A 14,151-nucleotide genomic window follows, 5' to 3' on the forward strand; every position below is an offset into this window, starting at 1 on the left:
TTGTTATTTGACCGTGATGTCATGGTTGTTTTCTCGTGATAATTATACTCATTAAAAACGGAATTCAGTCTTAAATTTGAAGGAATGACTGTAATAATTTTTCTGTCTTTTCGAGGTAACCTTTAAAGTTTTAATCAAACATCTCGGTTATAAAATATTTCATTTTTCATTCCTGATTATAAAGGTCCTGTAATACTGATTAGGAAATAAATAGATAAGACCCTATATATTGTGTGTCGTTCTTATAAATATTTACATTGTATAAATAACACAATGAATGATCACATCAAATAAAATGCTGGACCAAGTACCTACCATCTTGATCTGTATTTGTAGACTCGCGAACGAGTGGACACACCAGAAATACTTGCAAGATCACATGATTCGAGCATTTCACCAATAGATGTCTGTCACCCGTTGGCTCACAGATCGACTAAAAGTTTCAAATAATCTGCGTGTCCAACTGTTTTAACAAAACTTAAGTCAGTGCCCAAGAGTGGCATCAAGCTGTAGTCTGGATGTTTATCTACAAACAGGTAGGTTTTGATAATCTAGACTTCACATTTTACATTATCATAAAATCAGGAGATGTGATATGAATACCAAGGAGATAACTGTCAACCACATGCCAAGGACGAATTGTTATACTGAAATGTTAGAATATGGCAGTTGTTGACTAGTAGTTCGTTGCAATTCAGTGTTTCTGTTTTTTTCGTTGTTTTCCTCTTATTCATGCAGAAGATGTGTTTCCCTCGGTTTTAGTTTGTAATCTGGATTTGTTTTCTCTCAATCGATTTATGACTTTTGAACAGCGGTATACTACTTTTGCCTTTATTATATGTAACTATTTAAGAATTGAATGCTTCTTTTTGTAACTTCATTGAGGTGCAAAGGGGTTGACCGAAGTACATTTTGTATGAAGCTTTTACAACCCTATGAAGTTACAAAAAGAAGCATTCAATACTTATAATTACATTTTTTAGCTATGATCATGAAAACACGAATTTCATAGTTTTTTTAAATTATTTTATTCACCTGTGCCACTTTATTGTGGGACCACGTGTTATCATGAATGAAAAGTTTTATTGAGTAATGCAATTGCTTACGGAATAACATGTGATGTCCAGTTAGCCAATCAGAATAAAGTATTATAATGAAACATACATCTAATGTAATTATAGGTCATTAAGTTTGTTTTTGTAGATTCTTCCACGCTTCATACAAAATGTACTTCGGTCAACGCTTTTGCACCTCAATGAAGTTACAAAAAGAAGCATTCAATTCTTAAATAGTTACTAAATAAAGGCAAAAGTAGTATACCGCTGTTCAAAAAATGTTTTAACATCATTCAAACTTAATTTCAAAAGTTTCCAAACTTGGATTGTAACAATATTAAACATCCTATCATCATTAAAGAAATATAAACCTTTCTACATCTGACATTAAGCTTAACTGATATTTATAGAATATCATTCTTAACTTTACATATATCCGTATATTAAACCGATCTTACGTGTAGTTACTTTCTTTAAAGAGATATAAAGGTTCACTTTTAAGATACAGTTAGCCCTGGAGAAAAAGCCAAATGTAAATTCCGTATTTGAAAGGGCGTTTCTGCACATCAACATTAATAAAATTTCATTAATGACTTCTAAAAATAATCCCCTCGCCAAGGTTGTCGTTGGTTGCCCTGCGTCATAAGAAACTTTTGCATCGCCGATTATTTCTTAAATGCTATTACTGTCAAATATTTTTTTGCGGAATTTATAAAAATTCTATAAAACTATATCATCAATGTTACAACGTAAGCTATAATCAATATTTTCATTGCTCAAAGCTTTTTTTTATATTACAGCATAGTATTTTCATAAAGATCATATCTAAAAAATATCAATTTCCATCAATTTTTATGTAGGCCAATGTTAAAAACAACCTTTTATGTTTTTAGTCTTGAAACCATCTTCAATAGCCAAAGAGTCAACAATCCACGCACTTAATTCAAAATGATGGCAGCAACCGTTACTATTGGTGACCATACATCAATCCATCAACAATGAGCATATGTAATAACGTATGGTCGGTTATTAAATGTTGACATAAATTTATTAAATTGTCTTTAAAGTTTTCAGTCTAAAATTCATCTGAGATGGTTGTTGGGGCATTTACAGAATTCAATTTATAAAAAAAACCAATACATAATTTATTTTTGTAGCGGAATATAATAAAGAATGTTGTGATATATTAAAAAAAAGTTAAATAATTTTTTTTTTAGGTATGCAAAAACTGCAGAGGTACCCCAACCCAGTACTTCTATGTAAGGTAAGAAGTCCTTCAGGTACCCCAACCCAGTACTGCTATGTAAGGTAAGAAGTCCTTCAGGTACCCCAACCCATTACTGCTATGTAAGGTAAGAAGTCCTTCAGGTACCCCAACCCAGTACTTCTATGTAAGGTAAGAAGTCCTTTAGGTACCCCAACCCAGTACTTCTATGTAAGATAAGAAGTCCTTCAGGTTGGAGACAGCACGAGTGTGAACCTCGCTTTCAAATGACTAAATTCTGCGAACAATAGATATGTCTTTATGAAAAATAAAAAACAGCTATGAAGAAAGCTTGAAACTGTTATAAATTTGAAATGAATGAATGTTTCAGATGTTTCCAGCATAATTTCGAATGTGGTCTTTGTAAATACTTGTTATAAATATTTCGATATTTAAAAACACTTAGGGGACAATGTAAAAAATACATTTACCCGGGATGGACGGGTAATTCCATGGCAAAAAAAAACCCTGAAAATTAGAATATAATAAAAAAAAAAAAAAAGGGTAATCGACACAACGTTATACAGATGGTTAAAAATCAATCAAAAATCATAGCAACATTGAATGCTCCGGTAGGGTCAAATTTTATATATACCATCGTCAAACCGACTCGAACTTAAAAAAACTTTCAATTATGTTAATCTGTAATTCAATTTTTCCTCAACATCACAGAAACATCTTCCTCGATAGATTTTCTGTCAAGAGAATTATTATAAAAGTATATAATTAATAATCTTCATTTTATCTGTAGCCGCAACTTTCTTGTAATTCTAGTAATAAAGCATGGACCATATGAAAATATGTCTCGCAATTATTCCATGTAATGAAAATAACCACATGATATACAAATCTTTCGTTTGATACGCCTAACATAATTTGATATACGGATAAAAAAACTAGTTATATTATATTATATTAGATAAGTTCATATGATGGTTACAGCGTATAGGTCTTATTTCTCATGTAGATATATTGGAAAATACATTAACCCAGATAGTCCACCACAGATATATATCTATAGTCCATCACAGATAAAAGTAATACAAGTTAACTATATATTAAATCTTTCGACATTGCATATTATTGACACATGACCGTTTTTATTTAAAAAGTAAACACAATATATAAATTTTCTTTTTAACAAAATATAGGAAGTAATTAATGCATGGCTTGAGCAGAAAATCCGGAAGTATCGTATACGGACATTTACCCTCCAGGATATATATGAAATCTTGTCATATTCTAAATTAAACATGTTTTATTTGATTCTGTTAAGGTTGTATTTCTAATTATTTGTTTTATGCATATTTAGTAAAAAAATAAGACAAAAAAAAAACTCTTTTAAAGGCTAAACGATTGTGAATGTAAATTTTTCAGATTTCGCCGGACATGCGGAATAACTATATTTGTCACCGTTTGTCATTTGGTATAGTGTTCAGCTTTGGCATACTTTTGTTTGGTAACTATGCTTACTGGAAAATCCCTCTCAGGTATGTGGAATGGTTATTTATTTGTGTTATCATGTTTGATTAAAAAATATACAGCGCTCGGAAATTTTATCAATATGTGCGCAATATAGGGATCCAAAACATTAACGATTGTGATACCTGGGGCCTGTTTATCGAAACTGTCCTAAGTTCCGTCCTAAGAATTTCTTAGGACAGACTTTAGGATGAAGTTAGGACCGACTTACGACACGTCTCAGCATGCACATCGAAGCTATCTTAGGAATATCTTAGCTAGGACCTCCTAACCGATGTCCTAAGTATTGGTGAAAAAGAAAATACAAATTAGATATGAACAAATACAATATGATATCATATTTTATCAATAATTTTGATTTTTCAAATATAGTTAATTAGAAACTTATTATTAGTGTTACATAAAAGATAATAAATGATTATTGTATAATATTTGTACATTTAAACTGTATAAAACCAAACATAAGACAAAAATAATAAATACGTATTATATAAAAATTTAACAAACTAATTGTAAACTAGATATATAATCGGTAAAAATTATTACATGTTTTTGAGTGAGTTGAATTCGAAGTGTCAAGGTTTCAATATTTTTAGTCCAAAGACAAATCTCGTGCATTTTTCATATAAATCCGCAGTATTTCAACTATTTTACTACTGGTAAAAACAACAATACGTGTGAAAATGATCAAAAAGCGAAATTGAATATATCCTAAAGTTAGGACCATCCTAAGACCATCTTAAGACACCTAAATTGATATCCTAAAGTTAGGACAATTCCTAGGGTTTTCCTAAGTTGAGACATGTTTGATAAACCCACTTAGGACTAAGATGTGTCCTAAGTTGGTCTTAGGACACGTCCTAATCCTAAGAGAGCTTCGATAAACAGGCCCCTGATATATTTTAACCGATATTTGACATTGTTACGTTCTAATTAATAAATACTCATTTATAGTGGAATATCATTTTCAAATTAGAATCAATGCAAAGAAAAATTAAAATAAATTTATGGAAAACCTTTGATAAAAATGAAACGTTTCACGTACACGTCAATGAAACGGCGACTAAACTGCGCAAAATAGAAGAGCTAACGAGCCACCAGTCTCCAACATGTGTTTAAACAATTTCAAATTATTGCCAAGTCTAGAAAACTGTGAATTGATTTAAGAAAGACTATCCATATCCGTAGATTTTTGGGGTAAAACAAATAATTTTACAGTAAAAAAAATGTTACGAAGTTTACGAGAAGCTATACAAAATCGCTGAAATACTTTTAAAAAATATAACTAGTTTTGTTATAAAGTGCATGCATGCATGAACAACGTGTGAAAGCATGAACATTGGCTGAAAGCATGAACACTGTCAGAAAACTTGAACATTGCCTGAAAGTATGATGAACATGCCGGATAGTATTAACATTGCCTGAAAGCATAAACACTGTCTGAAAGCATGAAGATAGCCCGAAAGCATGATGAACATGCCTGAAAGCATGAAGATAGCCTGTAAGCATGATGAACATGCATGAAAGCATGAGCATTGCCTGAAAGAATGATGAGCATGCCTGAAGATAGCCCGAAAGCATGATGAACATGCCTGAAAGCATGAAGATAGCCAAAAAGCATGATGAACATGCCTGAAAGCATGAAGATAGCCAAAAAGCATGATGAACATGCCTGAAAGCATGAAGATAGCCAGAAAGCATGATGAACATGCCTGAAAGCATGAACATTGCCTGAAAGAATGAACACTGTGAAAGCATGAACATTGCCTGAAAGCTTAATGAACATGCCTAAAAGCATGAACATTGCCTGAAAGCTTAATGAACATAGCTAAAAGCATGAACATTGCCTGAAAGCGTGATGAACATTGCCTGAAAGCATGATGAACATTGCCTGAAAGCATGAACACTGTCTAAAAGCAAGAACATTGCCTGTAAGCATGAACACTATCTGAAAGCATGAACACTGCCTTAAAGTATGAACACTGTATATACGCATTATCACTGTGCGTTAACTTATTCGAATCTATTAAAAGAAACTATTCGTAGTTAACTCATTTTCAATAATTTTGCTGTGCATCAAATACAAATATGCTCAGAAATTTTGTAATTCATGCACACAAGCCACACACACAAAGCAAAACATACCAATACATGAGGACCTTTTCGTATTCTATTTTACAGGGAGATTCTTTGAATATTTCACGAAAAATGAAGAGTATTTTATGGATTTATAATTGTATATCTTAAAAAAAAATTAAAACATTTTTTGACAAACAAAGTAATATCAATGGTGCTATGTCAAATTTATTCTTTTTCAGACACGAGATCCCATCGAAGAATTTCAGTCATGCAACGTTAAAAGTTTTGTGTCAAGAAGTCCAGTTCAGTGTTACACGTAGGCCTTTGACAGCACTTGCAAGTTTTCCAGGTTCAGGTAATACCTGGGCAAGGCATCTGATTGAACAATCAACAGGTAGGCAAAACAAACAATCGGTAATACATGGGCAAGGCATCTGATTGAACAATCAACAGGTAGGCAAAAAAAATCATCGGTAATACCTGGGCAAGGCATCTTATTGAACAATCAACAGGTAGACAAAACAAACCATCGGTAATACCTGGGTAAGGCAACTGATTGAACAATAAACAGGTAGACAAAACAAACCATCGGTAATACCTGGGTAAGGCAACTGATTGAACAATCAACAGGTAGGAAAACAAACCGTTGATAATACCTTGGATAGACATCCGATTGAATAATCCACGGGTAAGCAGAGCAATTCATCGGTAATACCTTGACTAGAGAACTGATTGAAAGACCAAAGTATACAGAGATTGACAGACAAACACAACGAAGGACTGAAATACACAAAACAATATCCATTTAACATATTATATTATATAAAAAAACTAAAGATTGAGCTAGACGAATTTTACTGAAATATTTTGGTGTAATTAGATTCCCAAAAAGAGTAAGATTGTGTGGCCCAGCTAGTGACAGTCGTCGCGTTGGCTGCTGCTGAAATTTTAAACCCGGTTATAATCCGAAGTCTGTGAAAAGTCCAGAACGAGGATGTCGTGCACGAGGACAATAGCTAATACGAGTTGTAATCTTTGGTACAATTACATGTTTACCGTACCAGCAACAAATTCAACTTAATCAAGAAAAAGCCTTTGTTAAGCAGCTTCTTTGTCTGGGGACCAATCTATCATGGGAGTCCCAACATATTAGATATCAACTTAGCAACCTTTGTATTATAAGAGGATATGCTAAAATGTTGCTTCATATAAAGAAAACTTCACAATGGGAAAATCCGAATTCTTTTTAATTGGATGGCCATCTAATTTTTGGGGATGGGGCAGGAGGATCTTAAAATTGAATTACTTGGCCTGGTAAGAATTGAAAATAAATGACTTTGCATCAGATAGGATGAACATTTAATATTCTTAATAAATTAAAATGCAGTATAGTTGAGTATGCAAATGTGTACAAAAGTAAAGATGAGTTGTCGCGCGTCAAATCACAGAAAAACAGTAAGCATGCGTAGCAACAATTAAAATACATCGATTAAGGGGGAAGGAGGGGGGATACCCCGGTAACCTTTTTTTTTTTAAATAAGAAATTCTTGTAGCTGAATATTATAATTAACCATATTGTATGGATAAGTGTTTAGTGTTTTAAAATTTATGTTGATCTCTAGAATCTATTTAGATCGGTTGATTGCAGACTCACTTATTCTCTTATTCTACTTTAATTTGTGTCAAATCCCTATAAGACTGGTAATAAAAACCAATTGGCTCCGCATGTCCTTTTTCATAAAAAATCTTTATCTTAAATAATAATGACTATCATAAGAAAACAATGGGAAAAAATCGTCATATAATCAGGAAGTATGTTTTAGAAATTTCTGTAATAATCGATGAAGCCTTTCGTGCATAAGGAAGTGAATTTTTAATTATTACTCTAAACAAACCACATTATATTGTCAATTATGAATGGAATCTTTAGATGGAGATTATAATACAGTCAATAAATCTACGTTTTGGTTTCCTTTGATTGAAAGATATTCGCCAAACTGGCCTTGAATTCAAATTTCATACAAGCATATCAATGATTTTTAGCCATGGCGTTGTCAGTTTATTTTAGTTTGACTGTCCCTCTGGTATCTTTCGCCATCTTTCAATGAATTTTCGTTCAATCCGAGAACATAATTTTAATGATTATAACAAGGAACCGCAATTACATTCATATTGTGTTTTTGGTATTAGAATAACAATAAGGTCAAATTAAAGTTTGCATAACCTATACTGATTTTTTTCTCAAAAAAAGGTTTTACAGCAGATCTTTGACTGGTTGGTGTCTGTCATTAACATAAGAACATAACTAAAAACATATTTCTGTATTTGATTCTTTGTAAATCCAATATGACGTTTCTGTTTGGATGCACGTGCTTCTCCTAGACTTAAGCACCAAACAGTACAATCATGTCCCTGCGTTTCAGTTTTGCCTCGTTGTTGAAGCGCTCCATATAAAAAATGTGTTCACGATTTACGCTTTTTACAACCATATAAAATTATACAAAAAAAGCATTCAATTCTAATAATTTCATTTCCATACTACAACTGTGTGTAAACCATTAAAATAAGAGTTATACCAAGCTTTTCCTAGGTTTTTTTCAATTTATTGTTTTAGCATTGTCATGGATAGTACATGAAGTCATTGTTGTTATGTTTATACAGACATAAAAATTATCCTGTGATATTGGAGTTTTAGCGATTGTTCTCAAATATCAAAATGACATATTATATCTAATGAAATATATTCAATGATAATATATTATACCAGTTTTATGCTCTAAATACCACGTTTGAATATCTTTTTATTTATACTAGGTATTGCAACAGGCAGCATATATTGCAGTGATACTATAAAGAAGGATTTTATTGGTGAATGTTCAGTGAGTTCAAATGTCGCTGTTATAAAAACCCATGTTGGATGGGCGAATACAGTTCGTATGCGATATAAGAAGTCCGTGCTTCTTATAAGAAATCCGTATGATGCCATTATTGCTGAATTTAACAGAGTATTTGCTAATAAAACTACGTCCGCAACAGAACAACAGTTTACAGGTATTATAACTAATAGTTTTTTGCATTCAGTTATATATAGTAAATATTAGGTGCGAACTTTTCTTTGCAGTCTTTTGGTCTCTGACAGAAAGTTGTCTCTTCGGCAAACATTCCATATCTAATGTATTATCGTATGATTTTGCAAACAAAATAAAACAGTTAGTTGTATTTTTCTGGGGTTGCAAAATGATTGATAAATAGCACATTTTCAAATTTATTGTTTTAAAATCATTTTTTTTAAAGCGTTAAAATTTACAGATTGGTCAGATTGTGCCATACATTACCCTTCATGGGCAAAATACAAATATTAAGGTAAAGCTTACCGATATGTTTCTGGATAAATTCCGAGAGATGTGTGTTATAGACAGTAATAGGCTGACCAATAAACAAGTCACGAAAAATATTAGATGTAATAAGTATTGGCTCATATGTCGTATACAACGGTATAGGCAGTATATTAAAGTGAACTAAGCCAATATTCCTTATAAGCAGGTTAACTTCTTGACCTTCATTTTCAGTTACTGCAAGCATGTTGTGTATAATAGTATATTGGTTTGCTTGTGCTTGTATAATAGCATATTGGTTTGCTTGTGCTTGTACTCTTTTTAAATATCAAGCTATAAAAGACCTAAACAATTACTAGCGTAGACAGTTCAAATAGGAAAACCAATCTAAAATTACTAGCGTAGACAGTTCAAATAGGAAAACCAATCTAAAATTACTAGCGTAGACAGTTCAAATAGGAAAACCAATCTAAAATTACTAGCGTAGACAGTTCAAATAGGAAAACCAATCTAAAATTACTAGCGTAGACAGTTCAAATAGGAAAACCAATCTAAACTTACTAGCGTAGACAGTTCAAATAGGAAAACCAATCTAAACTTACTAGCGTAGACAGTTCAAATAGGAAAACCAATCTAAAATTACTAGCGTAGACAGTTCAAATAGGAAAACCAATCTAAAATTACTAGCGTAGACAGTTCAAATAGGAAAACCAATCTAAAATTACTAGCGTAGACAGTTCAAATAGGAAAACCAATCTAAACTTACTAGCGTAGACAGTTCAAATAGGAAAACCAATCTAAAATTACTAGCGTAGACAGTTCAAATAGGAAAACCAATCTAAACTTACTAGCGTAGACAGTTCAAATAGGAAAACCAATCTAAAATTACTAGCGTAGACAGTTCAAATAGGAAAACCAATCTAAACTTACTAGCGTAGACAGTTCAAATAGGAAAACCAATCTAAAATTACTAGCGTAGACAGTTCAAATAGGAAAACCAATCTAAAATTACTAGCGTAGACAGTTCAAATAGGAAAACCAATCTAAAATTAATCTATCTAAACAAAACACGAGAAACGGGAAATACTTATGAACCACCTCAACAAACAACAACCACTGAACATCAAGTTCCTGACTTAGGACAGGTGCGAACAAAGCAGCAGGTTTAAACGTTATAAGTACCAACCTTCAGCCTTACCTGAAACAATAGTATAAAATCACAACATAGAACGACACACTATAAAATATCAATTGAAATGGCTTAACTCAATCAAAAGACATATTAACACAAACAAGTGAGCTTCAAACGAATAAATTTGATCTATAACACAATGTAAATACAAATCAATAAAATAAGGGGTGAGATGTTAAACAATATCAGAAAGAAAACCATAGTCTTGGACAAATTGCGTTGAAGCCTTCTGGGCGACATTGAGATGACGAACAGCAATAAAGCGCTGTTCTTTTGTCTTTTAGCTGTGCATGTACGGATTTTTTTTGTCATGGATGGATAACCCATATCCTTGCAATAAAAAATCGAATGGTAGACACTCGACACCATAGCAAAAAAGCACAAAAGATACAGTCTACAAAACATAACGCCAACAACTAAAGGTCGTTTTCATTTCACAAACTTGCGATGAATCCATGTGCTTTGTAGGGATAAGCAGCTTTTGTTCCACAATTGATATCTGTCGTGTTTTAACGGCAATTGAATGTTTTTTAATTATTTAGACAGAGTACAACGATCTTTATATTTTCGTTACATATAAATATTTATACATTTCTTTTTCAGAAAAATTTGAAACTTTTGCGTTGAAGAAAATCGATAAATGGAAGAAGTTTTATAATTCCTGGATGAAGTTTAGTGGCCAAAAATATATTTTGATTTACGAGAAAATGAAGAAAGATCCTGTTAGTGAGATAGGAAAATTATTAGACTTTCTTAATATTTCAAAACAAATTAGAACCGTTCCATGTATGCAGCAGAATATGGACGGAAGATACCGCAGACACCATAGTTACATAAACTTTAACCCCAAAATGTTTTACACAAAAATATTAAAGGTAAAACTAAATGCTGCTGTTGAACAAATAGAAAAGCATTACGGAAAACTGAACTATTCTACAAATATTGAAATGTTGAATGAAAAATAATAAATTTTCAAAAAATTATCAAATAACAAAGTGAATGGTATTGAACTGCTTGCATATTTATTTTACATTATTGGTAATTACAGATGCGGAGTATAAGTCAACGAGACAGTAATTTCAGTGACATTAATAACCAGTAGGTGAAAAAAAACAATCTCATTAAAATGCAGATTTTGACACATGACCTGTATATAATTCATATTTGTGAGCAAAGCTTGGACACAGCATATGTATTTTGATAAGAGTCAAACAGTGTCAACTAACAGCCTTTAAAGTCGTGACTCTTCAATATGTCAAGTCCAATTCACTTCGAGTCTAAAAAAGAAGTTAACAGATTAAACATATGCTACCAAATAGCATATGTATATATGCATTTTGACTGCAGTGGATATTTTTGTTGCATTATCATTTAACCCAACGTCGATCATATATATATAAAGATCGAAGTGTATGAATCAGTTGATTTTACCGGGTTTGCGATAACGTAGCACCTGAGATCACCCCAGTTTTTGGTGGGGTTCGTGTTGCGTAGTCTTTAGCTTTCTATGCTGTGTCTTGTGTACTATTATTTGTCTGTTTGTGTTTTTCTTTTTTAGCCATGGCGTTATCAGTTTATTTTCGATCTATGATTAGGTATAGGAAGATGTGGTATGAGTGCCAATGAGACAACTCTCCATCCAAAAAACAATATAAAAGTAAACAATTATTGGTCAAGGTAAGGCCTTTAACACGGAGCCTTGGCGCACACCGAACAACAAGCTATAAAGGGCCACAAAATTATGAGTTTGAATATCCCTCTGGTATCTTCGTCCCTTTTTTTAGAAGGTCTATAGTAACTAAAGCATATTACTAAACAGAGGGTATCTTCGTCCCTTTTTGAGAAGGTCTATAGTAACTAAAGCATATTACTAAACAAGGAACAGGTAACTTAAAGAAAAAAGAAACAAAGTATTGATCTGGTATCTTCGTCCCATTTTGAGAAGGTCTATAGTAACTAAAGCATATTACTAAACAGAGGGTATCTTCGTCCCTTTTTGAGAAGGTCTATAGTAACTAAAGCATATTACTAAACAGGGAACAGGTAACTTAAAGAAAAAAGAAACAAAGTATTGATCTGGTATCTTCGTCCCATTTTGAAAAGGTCTATAGTAACTAAAGCATATTACTAAACAGAGGGTATCTTCGTCCCTTTTTGAGAAGGTCTATAGTAACTAAAGCATATTACTAAACAGGGAACAGGTAACTTAAGGAAAAAAGAAACAAAGTATTGATCTGGTATCTTCGTCCCATTTTGAGAAGGTCTATAGTAACTAAAGCATATTACTAAACAGGGAACAGGTAACTTAAAGAAAAAAGAAATAAAGTATTGATCGAGAAATTCTTCTCAAATCGGCGATAGAGACCTCCATGAACTTGCTGTAAGATGAGTTTTGGTCCATTCTGAAGGCAGCCATATGGCTTTAAGATGAAGAACAGTAATCAAAGTCCTATTCTTTCCTTTTCTTGTTTCTTTCTTCGTGAGCACCTAGTGATGTTTTGTCACGAATTAATACACCATATTCACTCTTTTTCACAGCTGACTATACATATACGGTACAGGGTGATCTTATTTCTTAAGGTCGTATGGCAACCTGTAATTCTTCACATCTTTGTTCTTCGAAATTTGAGGATATTTGTTTCATGGGTAATCATATCACATCTTCTTTTTTTATATCTGTTCACAACATCTTTCAATCTGAGAGCATAACATGCGTAGAATTAGCTTTTTTACTAGTATTGTATTTTTGTCTTATTTCATTTGCAGATTTTATATAATTAGAACATGGCTTTGTTTCCGAGCGAAAGAAGAACGTCATATTAGAATAATTCTCAACAAATAATCAGTGGATAAATAAAATAAAAGCAAAGATAGAGCTCTTTTCAATAAATACTGTTTGTCCCCTCAAAGTCACAGTAATGCCACAATTTCACTATTCACTGAAAATAATTTACGGTCATCATTAAATACAGAACATGTGATGAAATTCGATCATCTTCGATATCAATATAACCAGGAAGATTTGGACAATTAGGACTTAGATATAAATCAAGTTCAGACAATATATTTCAAGTGCTATAGTGAAAATTTATTAATCCGTTTATCAAACCTTTTACATTTCTTTGTGTCTAATTAATTATATTGTTAAATATATGTTTGTCGTGATGGAAATCACTCTGACCATGACAAGTTAATCCGTTGGACACTAATCCTTTTCTATAGTAACTGTTTTTTTATATATGCTTTTGTATGTTATTTTGTAGTCAGTTTAGGTCTTAGGTCTGGTACTGTCCGGACCTTGCTAATAAAGTTTAAAGTATTGGTATACCGTTATGGCAAGCCGTTCTCGTCAAAACTATATTTAAACCATTTTTCGAAAAATTTACACACTGAGAATTACAACAAAGCACACTGAGATTTAAAAACTTCAAAACGCACACTGAGAATTGAAAATTACACACTGAGAATTGAAAATTACACACTGAGAATTAAAAATTTACACACTGAGATTTCATAAAGACGCACTGAGATTTCATAAAGACGCACTGAGATTACAAAAATGAAAAACGCATACTGAGAATTGAAAATTACACACTGAGAATTGAAAATTACACACTGAGATTTCAAAAAGACACACTGAAAATAAATAAACTGAAAACACACACTGAGAATTTGAAATTACACACTGAGAATTTAAAAATACACACTGAGAATTTAAAATTACACACTGAGAATTTAAAATTA

General features: G+C 32.2%; 1 protein-coding gene across 1 annotated transcript; it reads left to right on the forward strand.

Annotated features, from left to right (window-relative positions):
• The first annotated feature begins 249 nt into the window (after positions 1–249).
• LOC139510453 (WSCD family member AAEL009094-like) lies at positions 250–11,419 on the forward strand. Its single transcript, XM_071297035.1, has 5 exons — positions 250–536; positions 3,697–3,809; positions 6,120–6,274; positions 8,695–8,931; positions 11,011–11,419. Exons 1-5 carry the CDS (start codon positions 519–521, stop codon positions 11,370–11,372), a joined length of 885 nt encoding a protein of 294 aa, XP_071153136.1. The 5' UTR covers positions 250–518; the 3' UTR covers positions 11,373–11,419.
• Positions 11,420–14,151: the final 2,732 nt, after the last annotated feature.

Source organism: Mytilus edulis, chromosome 2 (genome assembly GCF_963676685.1).
Source record: "Mytilus edulis chromosome 2, xbMytEdul2.2, whole genome shotgun sequence".
Classification (NCBI taxonomy): Eukaryota; Metazoa; Mollusca; class Bivalvia; order Mytilida; family Mytilidae; genus Mytilus; species Mytilus edulis.